Genomic DNA, 17,859 nt, shown 5'->3' with positions numbered 1-17,859 from the left:
GTTGATGTTGCACTCCTTCGAGGAAACCTTGAGCACTCCCTTTATTTTTATTCTGTCCACCTGGTGATCTCGTCCCACGACAGAGCTCGGAATAAAGTGTCTGCTTCGGGAATCTGGTGTCAGGCATGCGAACCGTGTCACCCGCCCAACCTAGATGAGTGGGTGTAGTCAGAGCCTCGGTGTTTGGGAAGTTGGCCTGAGGATGTATGTTGATGTTGATTTGCTTATTCTTCCAGTGAATGGGCAGCATTTTGCAGAGACAGCATTAGTGATACATTTTTTCTTGTGCTTTCTGATTTTGTTTTCAGTCATACCTGGGATATGACACTGGCAAGACCAGCATTTATTGCCCTTTCTTAATCATCCTTGAGAAGGTGGCAATGCGTGCTCCTATTTCTGAATTGTATCTTCCCCCAGTACATTGTGTTCCTGGTTCCTCTTGTCAAATGTTGCACCCTGGTGACCATCTCCCTGCACTGGTTAACACTCCAGCAAAGGCGTTGGCCCCAGCTCTATTCATGTACTCTCGCCTACCTTGACTGAATCCTTCCTGCTCCAGAACTGGTTCTATTAATGCAGAGGATTGCATTTTTGCCCCTCTGGTGCTGAAGTCGCCAAGAGTATCAGTTGTGGGTCAGGGTCCTACGTCCGAGTGAACTTGGAAGGCCATGAGGCCTCAGGGAGAGCTGCTCGGGCACCGGATGAGCACGTTATTGACGGACAAGCCAGCTCCATGAACATGATAACCTTCTTCCAAACTGTCCTTCCAGAAGGAGGTGTATCTGTTGTCTTGTTGTCTGAGCTGGCCACTCCTGCCTGTAAACAGCGGAAGGAGGGGATTGCCCTCCAAACTACCCACCTGCCAGGCACCTCCCACCCCATCTGTGGCAAAATCTGACGTTCCCACACTAGCCTCAATGTTCAACTTGGAGCCGGAATGGAAGCAACTCGTCATCAAACGTCAGAGCCAAATGGGATCATGTAGATGGGCAAAAAGGTCAGCATGGACTTGATGGGCCGAAGAGCCTGTTTCTGTGCTGTACAACTCTAACTCAATCCCAAGAAGTGAATCCTCTTCTGCCTATCACACCCCCTCACTGGGATCCACCTATCACCTGCCAGCTCTTGCTCAACCCCTTCTCTCCCCCCAACCTTTTTATACTAGCTATCTACTCTCTTTCCAGTCCAGATGAAAGGTCTCGACCCGAAATGTTGACTGTCCATTTCCCTCCGCAGATGCTGCCTGACCTGAGTTCCTGCAGCATGTTGTGTGTTGCCCAAGAAGAGAGAGGTCTTTTTGTGTCTCTGGATCCACCAGTGCAGTTACACTTAGTTGCTTTCTCAATTCAGGGGCAGTTAGTGATGGACAGTGTATGCTAGCATTGCTGGTGATGTCCACATCTGTAAATTAATTAGTAAAAACTTCTCAACTTTTCGTCCCTGCATTCGTGCTCTCGTACCCTCCCTATATGCTTTTCCCCTTTCTGCCTTCCACCCTTCCCCCTCCCTTTCATTGTAAGTACTAAAAAGTCCCATCGGTGGAAATGTGAGAGTGAAAGGTTGTGGATCAACTTGGGCAGAGCTTCCGTTGACTTGGTGTGGCTCACTTTCCAGGGCCGGATGTTGTAGAGGGAAATGGAGTGTTATTGTCCTGGAGATGGATCTTTTTCTGGGTGCAGTGGACAGGTTTGCTCATCTTGTTGGTGCTGGTGGGATCTTTCAATGTGAATGGCGAACTGCTGTTCTCTTCCAGGCAACTCTGATTTCTCACGTACTCTGTGGCATCAATAATTAATGATGGATTGAGTGTCAGCCACACCTACACTGGGAGGTGTCCTAATAGGAGCCCAGAGACTCTCACAGTCAGCATACTATCAATACAAGGCAGTGCATTTCACAATGCACAGGTCCGGAAGGCCTTCAACCTACGCAGATCCATCCAACCAGAGAACTGTGTTTGAAATAACCTTAGGGTCTTCATTCCATACCCAGATCACTGTATTCGTAGAATTCATTGAAATTCGCACCAATGTTTTTTTTTAATCCTTCTGTTTATTTAATCTAGTCTCATATTTTGAGAGTAGGCGACTATTTGACACAGTTTGCAGTGATAACCATGCATTACATGTGGGAACGCTATTGCAGTCTGATTAATGTCACATTTTGAGCAGGTTCAAATCCTCCCCTCCTGTCCCCTTCAAACCTCTTCTTGCTCTGTATGTCTTCTATGACTGTACTGTGTTCCCCATGTTTTGTCCAACCCCCACTCTTAATGTTAGGCTAGTTGATCAGGGTACTAACTGGTTAGGGAACTGGCTGTGTTCTGAGCTATGCTCTTGCTTGCAAGTAACGTTTTCTTTTTCCGTATGAATATCCACCATTGACGTGGAGTTTATTTTTAACAATTGAAGCATAGTCCTAATTGACACTTTTAAATCTATTTTCAGCAAAGATTGAGTCGTTTATCGTTAATTATAATCCCAAGGGAGCCCAACAAGCACCTCGTGGGACTTGACTATAGTGCTGTAATGGAGGCATTATACTTGTGGATGGAAGTGGCTTTGAGTTTGGATTGGCACTTTGTGGGCAGCAGCTGTCTCCCAGCTTGAATCCATTTTGTCCAATACAGGAAAGAAGGATGTGCAGGGTAAGGCAAACATGATAGTCAGGACAGCTCAAAGTGCTTCACAGCCAGTGAACTTCAAGTGGAATCCAACTGTGACAAATCTTGAACAATGAATAAGGTTAAATATCAAGTGCACGCTTTATATTAGATTAGTTTATTGTCATATACAGCAGGTTGTAATGAAATTCCTTGTTCACCTGAAGCTCACAGTATACATGGTAGTGCAAAATATTACTAAAATGATGATACCAGAATAACCGAGAGAGTTGGAGTTAAGAGTCCAAGAACGTGGCAGCACCACCGGGAAGGGGATGTGAAAGAGGTGATTGGTTCAGGAGTCTGAAAGCAGTGAGGAAGAGGCTGTTAAGTCTGCATGTCTGGGCCTTCAATCTCCTGTATCTTCTCCCAGAAGAGACAAAAGGTAAAGACCAGGGTGGCAGGCATTCTTGACAATACTACTAGCCTTCATGATGCAACGCACCATGGAGACGGACCAAATGGAAGGAAGTGACAAGCTTGTGACGGACTGGGCAGTGTTTACCAATCTCTGCAGGTTCAGTCAGTCAAGAACAGAGCAGTTGCCATACCAGGCTGAGATGCAACATGTCGGAGTACTTTCCGTAGCGCATCTGTAGAAGTTTGAGAGAATCCTCGTGGACAAGCCGAATCTTCTCAGACGCCTAAGAAAGTGAATGCGCTGATTATGTTGATATGGTGGGTGAGAGACTGACGGTGGACCAATGTTAAGATGATCTCCTAGCACTAGTTTCTGTAGTGCTATAGGTTATTTTATGTTGCTTGGGGAAGTGCCATGGTTTTGAACCTTCTCTGGAAAAATGGCTCTCCTCAATCTCATTAGAGATTGATTGTAGCCAGTGGAGGAAACCCACTTCAATGTATTTCCACTGAGTGTGAAGGTTTCAACTCCTTCAACTATCATCCATGACCATCAGGCAAATTATACTTAAGAGCCTGTGATAAATGCTGGAAATTCTCAGGTCAGACAGCTTTGTCAGAGAGATAAGCAATTAATATTTCATCTCCATTACCTTGAATCACAATTGGCATGAATTCGAGCTGAAAATGTTTTAAGATGTAGAAAGAAAACGAAAGGGAGGAGAGGACGAAGGACTGATCGCAGCACAGAATGCAGGAGGGAAGGAGTGAATGGGAAGGATGGAGGTGCCAGCCAAAAGGCATTCATTAGTGCTGGCTATCTTTAGATGCCACATGGATTCTTTCGCAAGCGCTTTTCGTCAGTGGTGCCTGATTGTTGTACAGTGGGGCCCAAGAGACCTGTCCCTACACTGGACATGTTGAAGCTACTTATCCCCTTCACTGCTTCGTCAAAGCCACAGCACCATGCCAAACGGGGTTATATAGAACATTATAGCACAGTACAGGCCTATCGACCCATGATGTTGTGCCAACCTATATAAACCTACTCCATGATCAATCTAACCCTTCCTTCCTACACAGCCCATAACCCTCCATTTTTCTTACATTCATGTGCCTATCTGAGAGTCTCTTAAATGTCCTTATTGTTTCAGCCTCTACCACCAGCCCCAGCAGTGCTTTCCAGGCACTCGCCACTCTCTGTATAGAAAAGAAACAAAACCTACCCTGACATCTCCCCTAAATTTTCCTCCTCTGTCCTTAAACTGATGTCCTCTGGTATTGGCCATTGCCGCCCTGGGGAAGAGGTGCTGGCTGTCTACTCTATCTATTCCCCTCATAATCTTATACACCTCTGTCAAGTCGCCTCTCATCCTGCGTCGCTCCGAAGAGAAAGCCCTAGTTTGCTCAACCTTTCCTCATAAGACATGTTCTCTAATCCAGGCAGCATCCTGGTAAATCTCCTCTGCACCCTCTCAAAGCTTCCACATCCTTCCTATAATGAGGTGACCAGAACTGAACGCAGTACTCTAAGTGTGGTCTAACCAGAGCTGCAACATAACCTGATATCTTCAGTGATCTTTGATATTCTACAGAGATAAGTTTGGCTAGGAACACAAAGGAAGACAAACAAAGTTAAACTGCAGCACATCCTGGAGAGTGTTGAGCATCATGGGGAATTGAGGGTTAAATCAAATTTCTTTGTATCTTTGACAGTGAGCAGCATTGAATAGTCGTTCCATCATTGCACTGAACCAAAGACTATATAGGTGTAACCAGTAGTATCCTATACATTAGTAAAGAGTTAAAGACCATGCGGGATTGCTGAGAGAATAAACAGGAACTTCTGTGTATATTGTATATACGGGCCATCCCTGGGTTATAGCATCCCTACATACGTTCAAGCTCCCATAATATTATTAAATTCAAAAGTCTGACATACGTACATATGTTTGTTCATGTGAATGGCAGAACTAGTTTCTTCCCTCTCCCCACTTTTAGTAAATGTTCTTTTTAATCAGTTTTATGTGCTTTTGATGTCATCAATACTGTGGAGGTATGGTTACCATATCGATTGTTCTTTGTGTATTTTCCGACTTAACGGACAAAATTGACTTGAGGATGTCTGTAAAAACAGGACCCATTTGTTACCCGGGGACAGACTGGTTAACTGTATTTACAAAGGAGGAAAATATCCAGTGATTAGTAAACTACTAAATTGGTTAAAAGTAAGTTAATAGATACAATAAAAGGAAGGCTTTCAAGAAAAGTTGCCAGAAATTGATGGGATAGATCCAAGGCTCCTGAGAGATTTGGGCAGAACTAGCAGAAGCCCAGGAAGATGCATTAAGAATGGATGTGTTCTCGAAGAAGTGATCAGAAGGAAAACAGAGCTGACCCGGGGACGTGGACTTGCAGAAGTCCTTTGCCTCACTATCACGCAGGTGAGCATTAATGGGTATAGAATTAGGAAAAGGGCAGCACATTGGATTTGCAAAATTGGATTTGCAGAAGAGGGGAAGCAGAGGAGTATGAATAGAAGTTGAGGATGTGATTAGCTCTGTTTTCGACTCACTTCTGCTTAACATAAATGTTACTCTTTTGGCTGTTGGATTAAAGAACACAGTTCAAACTTACAATGTCAAACAAATGTCAAATAGCAAATAATTCTTGGGGCCAAAGGAATGTGCAAAGATAAGTGGAGAAGATAGGAGAAGGAGGTTTTCTTTAAAAGAAAAAGCAGATGGAAAATCAATGTCGTTAAATGTGAAGTGGCACAGTTTGGCTAACCAGAGTGGTAATTATACAGATAGGGACTTGACTGGATGATGTGGCACTGCAGAGGGATTTAGAAACTCAATTTCACAAGATATTTAAAGCAGCATCTTGCCTTGATGAAGTTGTGAGGAAACTTAATGGAATGCTTTTTTTTATGCAGAATTATCTGCTGTATCTCTGGGACTCTATAAAAGTCAAATTGTAATAGACTTCCAATGTCAAAACCAGGCAGCACAGACTGACCTGAACCATACAAAAAGATTATATGGAGCACAGGGCTCAAGTGTTTTGGAGTGTTTCATCTGTCTCCCTTCTCTCTCCCCCCCCACCACTGGTCAAATCACGTAGATGCCACAGCCAAGAAAGCTCACCAGCGCCTCTACTTTCTCAAGAGGCTAAAGAAATTTGGTTTGTCCCCTTTGACTCTCACCAGCTTTTACCGATGCACCATAGAAAGCATCCTATCTGGATGTATCACGGCTTGGTACAGCAACTGCTCTGCCCAGGACCGCAAGAAGCTGCAGAGAGTTGTGGACACAGCCCAGCGCATCACAAACACCAGCCTCTCCTCCTTGGACTCTGTCTTTACCTCTCGTTGTCTTGGTGAAGCAGCCAACATAATCAAAGACCCCACCCACCCGGGACATTCTCTCTTCTCTCCTCTTCCATTGGGTAGAAGATACAGGAGCCTGAGGGCACGTACCACCAGACTTAAGGACAGCTTCTACCCCACTGTGATAAGACTATTGAACGGTTCCTTTATACAATGAGATGGACTCTGATCTCACGATCTACCTTGTTGTGACCTTGCACCTTATTGCACTGCACTTTCTCTATAGCTGTGACACTTTACTCTGTACTGTTATTGTTTTTACCTGTACTACATCAATGCACTCTGTACTAACTCAATGTAACTGCACTGTGTAATAAATTGACCTGTAAGATCGGTTTGTAAGACAAATTTTTCACTGTACCTTGGTACAAGTGACAATAATAAACCAATACCAATACTTCTTGGCCACCCACCTGCACCCCTTAATGAGATATTGGATCTGATGGGGTACAACGATGATGGTCCCTGATGCTCAGTTTTGAACTGCTAGATCTGTTCTGAGCCAATGTCCTTTAGAATTAAGATATTTCTGCACATTATGGTGCTCTCAATGTGAAGAGGGGACATTGCCCCTACAAAGGACTGAGTGGTGATTAATCCCACCAGCACCGTCATGGGTCCACCTGTGACAGGTTGGTAACAATGCAGAGTGCTGTCTTTGTTCTTGGCGGATGTCGAGTAGGGACTGTTCAATATTTATTCTTTGAACTGCACTTCCAACAGCTGTTGATTACAGAAAACAGGGCTCGCTAGTGTTGCTGCCGGCATACTAACTGTAGTTGACCAGTAAACCTGCCCGTTCTTCGTGCATTGTGGCTTTTGTGTCATTGCTTTCAATATAATAATTCCCGTCATTGCTTTCAGTTTGCAATGGACCCCATGATGATTTTTACCCACATTAGTCAGGTACACCTGTAACAACCCAAATTCTCTTTAATGTATTGATGGGTTATTGGTACCACTGGGCCCATTGGTTGGTCAAAAGCAAGGAGACGGCACTTCCAACGTGTGCACAGTGCAGAATACTGATGTTGGAGCCCAAAAGGACTGTAGTATTTGCCTTTTTATACCGTGGCTCGGTGGCCAGGGCACCAGCTGGCACTCACTGAAGTAACATTATCCTGCTAACTTCAAAACGCTCGCCTTGATGCAGTAGGAAACCCCAGAGTGTGTGCTGTGAATAATTCCTGGCTCCCTCCCCCTTCCACCTGCAGGTCCCTGACACGCTTGCGGAGGCAGCCAGTCGTGCGGAGTCCTAGGATGAGTCTTCATGGAACTGTGGCAGTGGCCGACAAGAGTTCGTATCCTTCACAGCAGATCAACCAAGGCCCCGACCAAAGGGAAGAAGGCAATCTCCTCCCTTGCCTCCGCCACACAGCCCCTTCTGTCAGGCAGCGGACTCCAGGTGGGTGGATCGACAACACTTTTATCAGCTTTTCAGCAATTAGAAAAGGGTTGACTTGCATTTAGGAAGCACTCAGTACCTCTCAATGCTCTCTAACACAATGAAGTACCTTTAAGTGTGTCACTGTTGTGATGTGGGTGGGGAAAAGTGGCCACCAATCTGCACAGAGTGAGACTCTCCAAACAACAAAGTGATAATCAGTGCTTGAGCGATCAGTGGTGGCCAAGGTAGCAGGGGAAGCTGCCTTGATGTTCACAGAATCCTCAAAATTTACGGCATGGAAGGAGACCTTTCAGCCAATGTTCATGCTGATGAAAAGAGAACTGCCCAACTTTCCAGCCTTTGTTCTGTAAACTTGTCAGGCATGGCATTTCAAGTGCACCCCTAAGTACTTTTAAAACATCTTGAGGGTTTTACATTTCCTTCTGTCAGTGGATTCCAGAGTCCCAACACTCTAACCCTTCTACCAACTCATTTCAATATGTACCCTCTGGCATTGTTCCTTCCTGTTGACCCTATCTAGACCTATCTCAGTTTTATGGAGTTGTTAAATTTCTTGTCAGCCAATTTTGTTCCAAATAACTTGGCCAATAAATCTACCCTCTTTGCTAAAATTCTCCAGTACCATCACCATCCTCATTAATTGCTGTGTGCTTTCTTGCTCTATCACAGCCGTCCTGTAATATGATGACCAGAACCATATGCAGCTCTCTGGCTAGTGTTATACACTGTTGCATCATTACCTCCTTCAGCTTGCATTCTGAGCCTCATCTAATAGAAGGAAGTTATCTGCCTGTCTTGAGATCCTTGGTTGTCTTTGCTCCTCTCCTCTTCTCACCACACTGCCATTTATTGTGTGTCTGCTTGCCTTGTTTACCTTAGAGTCACAGAGTTATACAGCAGGGAAACAGGCCATTCGGCCCATCACATCCATGCCGACCAGTGGACACCCAGTGGATTCCAGGTACTCGCCACTCTCGGGGTGAAAAAGGTCCCCCTCAGATCTCCTCTAAGTCTCTTACCACTTTTTTTTTTCACCTCTAATAAGTGGAAAAGTTTCCTGCAATCCCCCCTATCTATACCCCTCATAACTTTATATACCTGAATCACGTCCCTGCTTAACCTCCCCCACTCCAAGATAAACAGACCTAGCCTCTCTGGTTTCTCCTCTTAAATTGAGATGCTCCATCCCAGGCTAGATCCTGGCGATTCTCTTCTGCATCATCTTCTCCAGCACCATCACATCCTTCCTATAGTGTGGTGACCAGACTGCATGCAGTACTCCAGGTGAGGTCTGAACAACGTTTTATAAAGTTGGAGCATGACTTCCCTGCTCTTGTATTCAATGCCCTGACTAATGAAGGCTAACATCCCAAATGCCTTTTAACCATGTTATCTGCCATCTTCAAGGATGTTTAGACTTGCACACCAAGGTATCCTCTTGCTCAGTACACCCTAGGACCTTGCCATTCATGGTGTACGTCTTAGCCTCATTAGTACTCCCAAAATGCATCACCTCACATTTTTCAGGATTAAGCTCCATCTGCCATTTCACTGACACATCGATATCACCCTGTAGCCTATGACTACCCTCCACACTGTCAACAGCTCCACCAATCTGAGTGTCATCTGCGAACTTGCTGATCATGCCTCCTACACTCGCATCCAAATTATTCGTGTATATTACCAACAGAAAGGGTCCCAGCACTGATCGCTGTGAGACACCACTAGCCACAGGCATCCATTCACAAAAAAGCCCCCTACCGTCACCCCCTGTCTCCCATTGCCAAGCCAATTTTGGATCCAGTTTGCCAACTTGCCCTGGATCCCATGGGCCCTAACCTTTTGGACCAATCTCCCATGTGGAACCTTGTCAAAGGCCTTACTGAAGTCTGTGTAAACCACATCTACTGCATTGCCTTCATCAATACATTTTGTTACCTCCACAAAAAATTCAACCTTGTTTATCCTCCAGTGCAATATTCCACCCTTTTCTGGTTTGAATTTCATTTGCCACTTTTCTGCCTGCTTGACCATTGATATCTTCCCGCACTCCACAGCTTTTTCCTTATCAGTCAGACAAATAATTTGTTTTATCTGAAAACCTCTTAATCACTGTGCCTACATTCAAGCCTATCTCATTGAAACATCACAAAAAGCAAGGGATGGAGTGCTGAGACCACCACTCAGGAAGCAGCCTTCCCATCAAAGAACACCTTTTGGCAATTGCTCAAATTTTGGATCCAACTTGTCACTTTCCCTTCAGTCACACAGCCTTTTCGTCTTCTAACATGCCATCCTGTCAAAGAGCTCGATAAGATCCTTTGCCTTATCAGAAAAAAATTGTTCATTAATCGGGCCTGATTCCTGTTAACAAATTCATGGTGACTGCCTTTGATTAATCCATGCCTTTCTGAATTATGCTTTAACGTTATCCCTCGAAGCCCTGTAATTACCCCCTTCCTCCTGTACAACTATCATATGGCTGACATCAGTGAGAACAGGTCAATGAGGTGCTAAAAGAAAATGGCATTTAAACTAGTTTAAAAAAGGAGAAATAAATAGGACTGACCACCAATAAATCCCCAGGATATGATGACCTGCATCCCATGCTCTTGAAAGAAGTAACTTTGCAGAGAATGGATTGTTTGTCATCTTCCAAAATTCCCCGGAGTACAGAACAGTTCCCACAGATTGGAATATAGCAAATGTGACCACGTTATTGAAGAAAGGAGAGAGAGAGGAAACAGGGAGCTTATAGAGCAGTGAGCCTGTCATTGCTATATCTGTTTTTAAAGAAGTGGTAACACGGCACTTCAAAACTGAGAATAGGATTTGGCAAAGTCAATGTGGATTTATGAATTTATCACTGAGAAATCTGTTTGGATATCCACTTTGGAAGAAAGAATGAGAAAGAAAAATATTAGTTAAACAGGGTCAGACTACAAATTGTTACTGAACAAAGGTAGCTGGGGGTCCATGTACATTAAACACAAAAAGTAGGCAAACAGGTACAGCAGTAATTATGAACACTAATGGGATGTTAGTCTTTATTGCAAGAGGTATGATGTATAAAAGAGAGGAAGCTTTGATAGAATTTCGCAGGGTACTGATAGAGACCTCACATGGAGTACTGCATACATTTTTGATCTCTGTATTTAAGGAATGATGTTTTGGAGTCAGTGCAGAGGAGGTTCACCAGGTTGGTTCTTGGGGTGAAAGGGCTGACATATGAAGAAAGGTTGAGCAGGTTGGCCCTAGACTGATTGGAGTTTAAAAGAATGAGAGGCGATCTAAGTAAAATGCATAAGATTTTGCTGAGTACCGTTCTGAGTGTGCACAGTCCCTGGATATTCGTGAACACACCTCGACTGCAGAGTGACCACCTTCTGGAACATACAGTCCAAGAAACCTTCAACCTTCCTTCTGCTCCTCAATGGCTCCAGCTACCCCTCAAATTTGGAAATGTTGATATTGAACTTGATCAGCCAGGTAGAGGAACTTCTTCATTTGCAGCATCCCAAGATTTGAGTTATACAGCATCAAAATAGGCCCATGCCAACCAAGGTGCCCATCCAAGCAAGTCCCATTTGCCCCTGTTTGGCCCATATCCTTCTGAACCTTTCCCATCCATGTACCTGTCTAAATGTCTTTTAAAAGTTGTTATTGTACCTGCCTCAACCACTCTCTCTGGGAGCTCATTCCATATACACACCACCCTCTGTTTAAAAACAAAAGTTGCCCTTCAAGTTCCTATAAAATCTTTCCCCTCTCACCTTAAACTGATGCCCTCCAATTCTTGATTCCCTAATCCTGGGAAGAAGATTGAGTGTTTTCACCCTATCTATGCCCTCATGATTTTACACACTTCTATAAGGTCATTTCTGAATCTTCTACGCTCCAAGGAATAAAGTCCTCGCCTGTCCAACCTCTCCCTATAGCTCAGGCCCTCAAGTCCTGGGAACATCCTTGTAAATCTTTCCTGCACTCTTTCCAGTTTAACCATGTCTTTCCTATAGCAGGACGACCAAAACTGTACACAGTACTCCAAGTGCGGCCTCACCAGCATCCTGTACAACTGCAACAGAACCTCCCAACCTTTATACTCATTGCCCTGACTGACGAAGGCCAACGTGCCAAAAGTCGTCTTCACCACCCTGTCTACCTGTGATGCCATTTTCAGGGAGCCATGTACCTGTACACTTAGGTCTTTTATTCTACAACACTCCCCAGGGCTGTACCCACATGTCACAGGAACTGAAGGAAATAGCAGCCAATTCATTATCTAAGAAAACCTGTATTTCTTTATTTCCTTTACAAATACATTTGTTACTCATTTGTTTACAACTGTTGAGCACCCTCTTTTTAAACAGAAGAACATAAGAAACAGCTATTCCACTATTCAAGCAGATCACGGCTGATCTAATTTAGTGCTCAACACCAATTTCCTGCACTCTCCCTGAACTACTTGACACTCTGGTAGTTCAAATTTGTTCACAATTTAAGCAGTGTTTCAGAGTTATATTTTAAATACTTGGTTTTAAAGAAAAGAACAAGTTTAAATGGTTTAAACAGACGCACTCCTTTTGATTCTTCTCTCTGTTTGACCTCAAAAACCCTATTAAACCAGCAATGTAATATCCCTTTATATTTTAATTTACATTTAAATTCTTGTCCTAGTTTGAAATTGACTTTCCCTTGCCATCCAACAAGATGTCGCTAGTTGGACACTGATCTGGCAGCGTGCTGTTGATGTTGCTTGATTTTAGATCTTTATTGTCCCTCCATACAGACTTATCCTCGTTCCCTTTGGTTCTGCTGACCTCCTCTGGTCTGATTGTGATATTGCGCTTTGCATTTCTGCTTGTGTTTCGAGTCGGTCTCCTGGCCTCGAACCCTGGTGCCCTGCTTCACTCCGCCTCTCCGTTCTGTTTCCCAGGCCGCCTCTGTGGCTGCATTTCATATTGCTGCATTGCTCCCACTGCTTCCGTTCCATCTATACTCTTTGCACCGAATCTGTCTCATTATCAGAAATGTTGCTGTTCTATGCGATTCCTGTCTTTTTACTTATCAGAATTTTGCCCAAATGCTTGCACTTCTCTACCGCTGACTGTTTGGAAGCCTGTTTTGCCCTCCCAGGTGTGTGGTTGCTCCTTTTCCATTCATACCTTAGCTGATTCAGTCTCAATGTTGATCCTTCCCGTACACTATAGCTCTATTCAGCTGTAAACATGTCTTTAACCAATATTATAGCCCCTCACTTTATATTTATTCTCTTCTCTCTTCCACTTCAAAACTTTATTCACTTAGGGATGTTGTGCTGCCGATCCTGTCCTCCAAGCCTCCCTGAGGATTAACTACATCATATCTCAGTCTCTAACTGTGCCCTCAGCTCGTCGTCTTTATTCACGGAGTGTTTTCTGCTTTATTTATACACTGCCATTGTACACTGCCAAGTATGTTTGTTGCCTGTTTTCTAGTCTTTCTTTCTTCTGCTTTCCACACTCACTAAATGTCAGAGTCATACAGCACAGATAAAGGCCATTTGGCCCAACTCGTCCATGCCAACCAAGATGCCCATAAAAGCTAGTCCCATTTGCCTGCATTTGGCCCATATCCCTCTTAACCTTTCCTACCCATGTACCTGTCCAAATGTCTTCTAGAAGTTGTCATTGTACCTGCCTCTACCACTTCCTCTGGCAGCTCGTTCCACGTATGCACCTCTGCATGAAGAAGTTGCCCCTCAGATCTCTTTTAAATCTTTCCCCTCTCACCCTAAACCTTTACCCTCTAGTTTTAGACTCCCCTACCCTGGGAAAAAGACCTTAGTCACTGCATTCACCTTATCTAAGCTCCTCATGATTTTATAAACCTCCTATAAGGTCACCCCTCAGCCTCTGTTCCAAGGAAAAAAAGTCCTGGCCTGTCCAATCCTCCCAATAACCCAGTCCCTCAAGTCCTGGCAACGTTCTCGTAAATCTTCCTTGCACTCTTTCTCTCTTAATGACATCTTTCCTATAATATGGTGACCAAAACTGTACACAGTACTCCAAGTGCAGCCTCACCAATGTATATCTTCCGTTGCTGGATTTACTTCTCTTCCCTTTGAACCTTTGACTTAAAGCTCAGGTTCCCATCCCCAGCCAAGCTATCGGAACCTTACCCAACTGTACCACCACACCTCCCTGTGGGATTTTGATCCAAGTCTGTTCAGATGCAACCTGTCCAGTTTATACAGGTCTAGAATAATTTGAAATTATTAGACTTAATGAAATATTATCCCTGCTGCCTCTCTTTGTGCCGTGACTACCTGAGTCTATGTTTTATATGTGGAGAGAAATGGACAGTTGACATTTCAGGTTGAGACCCTTCATCTGGACTGGACAAGGGTCCATTGCGCTCCACAGATGCTGCCTGACCCGCTGAGTTCTTCCAGCATTTAGTTTTTTGCTTCAGATTCCAGCATCTGCAGTCTCTTGTATCTCTATTTTATCCACAGATGGTTACTTTCATCAGTCATTGATTTCAGACAGTGGCAATAGAACCCAGAGGGTATATTGTGACCATCCACAGGAAAAGGCACATTGTCGAGAGATCGTGCACCTTAGTCCTGGTGCTTTTCATGTGCGGGAGTGAGCATGAGTTTAATTTGGGCTGGATCAACTCGCTTGATCTGGCTTTGATCCCCAGCCCCATCTAAGCCCCACACTTGAGTCAGGGTTCTCGTTCCTCCTTGGAGTCTCACTTAGCTGGAAGCCTCCTCCCTCTCACTCGGTCCGAAATCTCTGAGCCTGGATCAATGCTGGTGGAGGTCACCTGCTGATGAAGAGATGGGGAAATTCCTCCCGGCCAGCGAGTGACGATGAGAAGGTCACTGGGTAATGACTGGCAAGTGGACGCTGGCCACTCTCTGAGCTGAAGTGAAGGTAAACGCTACTGACAGCGAAAGCTGAATGATTCTGCTTCACACAAGTTAGAAACGGGAGATATAAGAGGAGTAGCTACTGTGCCCTTCTCCTGGATTCACTTTCTGCTACGACCTTGCCACCAGTGACTAGGGCTGTTCGTCTTCTGTTGACCACGGTCCTCTCCCTGAAGCAGAAGACGAGTCAAGGACAAGAACCTATTCCTCCCTCTCCTTTCCCTTTAAAGCCAAGTACCATCGGCGAAGACGCACACCCAAAGTAGTGTCGGTAGTTTGGACTGTTATCCCATTGATGGCTTGGCCAGCTGAGGATAACACTAGATACGCCCACATGTTGTCCCATCTCCAGTGCTAGGATAACTCCAAATACTCCTGTGTGTTATGCCAGGTATCCAGGGTGGGATAACACCAGATATTCCTGGCTGTTATCCCATCTCCAAGATTGGCCCAGCACCAGATACTCCCACAGGCTATCCTGTCACCAGGTCCAGTGTTGGGGAAACTCCAGGGGCTCCCACATGTCCCATCACATGGTCCAAGAAAGGGATAACAGTGGATACTTTTGCTTGTTATCCAGTCTCCGTGTTTGGGATCAATCTGGATACTCGTGCATGTTGCTCTGTCACTAGCTCCAGGGTTGGAGTAACTCGGCTTGTCACCTTTGTCACTGGGCCACTCTGGAGACTGTCACCTGTTGTCACAGGGTTTGGCGTTGTGGTAACTCTGCACATCCACAGATATCTGGCTGATTCCAGATATTCCTGCCTATTATCTCTTCACTGGTGTAGGGGTAACTCCAGATACTTTTGCCTGGTTTGCTTCACCTGGTCTCTGGTAGGGTAACCAAGTGCTGCTGAGAGTTCCTCTGCCACAGTGTTTGGGCATGGGGGGACTCTGGAAACTGCCAGTGATGGTGCCAGAAGGTTGGGTTTGCTACTGTCTGAGGGACAGGAAGTACAAAGGTCCCAAGGATCTACTATCCGATCATTCGGAAAACCCAGTGGTTCAGCATCAGGTAATGTTCCCCACCCTCCCTCCCCCACTCCCTGGGGCCCCCATCCCTGATTTCCCTTTTAACCTACTGTATTCACTGGAAAATTTATGATACTGTGTAATAAGTGAATTAAGGCTGTTGACGTTTCAATAGGAATAACATCCAATAGTCTGGAAAATGTGTCAGTCCCCCATCACCGAAGTCCCAAGTGTGCTGGGTGATCGGTGATCAGTGGTCATCAGTGCAGATGAATCATCTGGCTGGTACCTCCAACCACCCCAGTCACCAGCCTCCAGCCACCTTGCACTCTGTGTTTGAGAAGCACCATCAGATAAAACCAGCATCTCTCTCTCTTTCTCTCTCACCATCTCCAGATCCTGACCCGGGGCGACTCCCTCAGACCTCAAGCCCACAGCCATGTAAAGGTGTCACCTCACCCGTCTGTGGTTCGCAGGACGACCTCAGCCCTTCCAGTTTCGAGCCAGCCTCCATCTTGTGGCCCAAGGACGGATGGGCTATTCCCCATGTGGGGCAAAACACGGGTCAGAATAAAAGATCCGTGGCGGACATCCGGGCCAAAGGCAGCTGCAAGTCCTGGAAGGCCTGTGAGCGGGTGGTACTGATTGTTGACAACACACGGTTCGTGGTCGACCCTGTCATCTTTGCCGCACACCCTGACACCATGCTGGGACGGTAGGTGCTCATCTCTGTGCATTCCACCAGAGCTCCTGATGAAGGGTCAGCTGTTTATTCTTCTCCATACATGCTGCCTGACCTGCTGAGTTCCTCTGGCACTTTTTGTGTGCGTTCCACCAGAGCTCCTGCCTTCAGCTGCATTTATTGATCACTACCAGTTGTCCCTAGAGCTGTGCAGCACAGAAACAGGTCCTTCAGCCACCACGTATATGCCGACCATCAAATACCCATCCATACTAATCTCATTTACTTGGTCTATGGCCTTCAGGCCTTTGGCAATAGAAAGGCAGTGGTTTAATGGCTTAATTTTTCAAGCAGCACAGGGTTCCTGCTTCAATTTTGATCTGCCTGAGCTGTTCAGATCCAGGTCCGAGCTGATCTGAACAATCCCGGTTTGTGCTGACCCAGAATGTCCCAGTTCGATCCTGGACTGTGTTATAATGTACAGACCTGAAGCTCTCAGGGGATCTGGTTGAGGGTAGAGGTGAACCAGGGGCAGGGAGAGAGAGAAGAGCAACTTTAATCAGCATTGGGTAAGCAGGAGCACTGTTGGATACCAACATTGGCCCAGGGGCTGGAGTAGGTGCCTCAGTCAGGTCAAGTCAAGTATATAGTCATGTACACAAGTACGGTGAGGTACATTACAATGAAAAACTAGCTTGCAACGGCATCACAGGCACATAGGTACAGACAACACACAGAATACAAATTATACACAAGAGGTGGTCCGTAGTGTTGTGTTGCTGAGGTAGGGTTGGGGTTGGGCGGCTTGGTTCAAGAACCTGATGGATGTAGGAAAGTAGCTGTTCCTGAGCCTGGTGGGGTGGGACTTCAGGCTTCTGTACCTCCTGCCCTCCTGTGTAGGGAGTATGGGAGCAGTCTGATGCTCGCTCTGATGGCCTTGCCCCTTTCCTTTTCAGAATGTTCACCTCAGCACGAGAACATAACGTTGTACAGCCAAACGAGAAGGGCGAGTACGAGATTGCTGAAGGCATCACTTCCACCATCTTCCGCGCAGTCCTGGTGAGTTCCCTCTTCGTGGCACTTCTGTTTAGTTCCCCTAAAGGTTCACAACATCTACCCCAATCCACTCTAACCACAGTATGAAACCTGTGTGAGAAGTGTAGGCTTACAGAAGGGACTGAGGTACAGGGAAACAGATCTGGAAAGTTGTGCATTTAGAATAGTCCATAGCTACGCACAGAGCCCGCTCACATGTGTATTCCCTGGTCACGATACAGACAGTCCGACAAGACCCCTGCACCCTGGAGTCAGGAACTGAGGTCTCAGCGACACCTGGACTTCAGTTGATGTACTGCTGAGACTCCAATTCCAGTACATCTGAGAGGTTTTCACAGGAGACAGAACTGGGAGCGGAGAACTTCTGGTGTCAAAGGTGTGAAATAATTTTGTTTTTCACATATCC

At 45.5% G+C, this 17,859-nt stretch overlaps 1 protein-coding gene across 3 annotated transcripts in view; it reads left to right on the top strand.

Annotated features, from left to right (window-relative positions):
* The window catches only part of LOC127580979 (BTB/POZ domain-containing protein KCTD20-like), a 60,620-nt gene that overhangs the window by 29,150 nt on the left and 13,611 nt on the right, over positions 1-17,859 (top strand). For all 3 annotated transcript variants that reach the window (XM_052035011.1, XM_052035010.1, XM_052035012.1), the window contains 3 exons: positions 7,628-7,818; positions 16,112-16,430; positions 17,354-17,456. In XM_052035011.1, the coding sequence (XP_051890971.1) occupies positions 7,628-7,818; positions 16,112-16,430; positions 17,354-17,456 (613 nt within the window). The remainder of the gene's footprint in view (positions 1-7,627; positions 7,819-16,111; positions 16,431-17,353; positions 17,457-17,859) is intronic.

Source organism: Pristis pectinata, chromosome 20, assembly GCF_009764475.1.
Source record: "Pristis pectinata isolate sPriPec2 chromosome 20, sPriPec2.1.pri, whole genome shotgun sequence".
NCBI lineage: Eukaryota > Metazoa > Chordata > Chondrichthyes > Rhinopristiformes > Pristidae > Pristis > Pristis pectinata.
The sequence above is the reverse complement of the archived record's forward strand: the minus strand, read 5'-3'. Positions and strand labels throughout refer to the sequence as shown.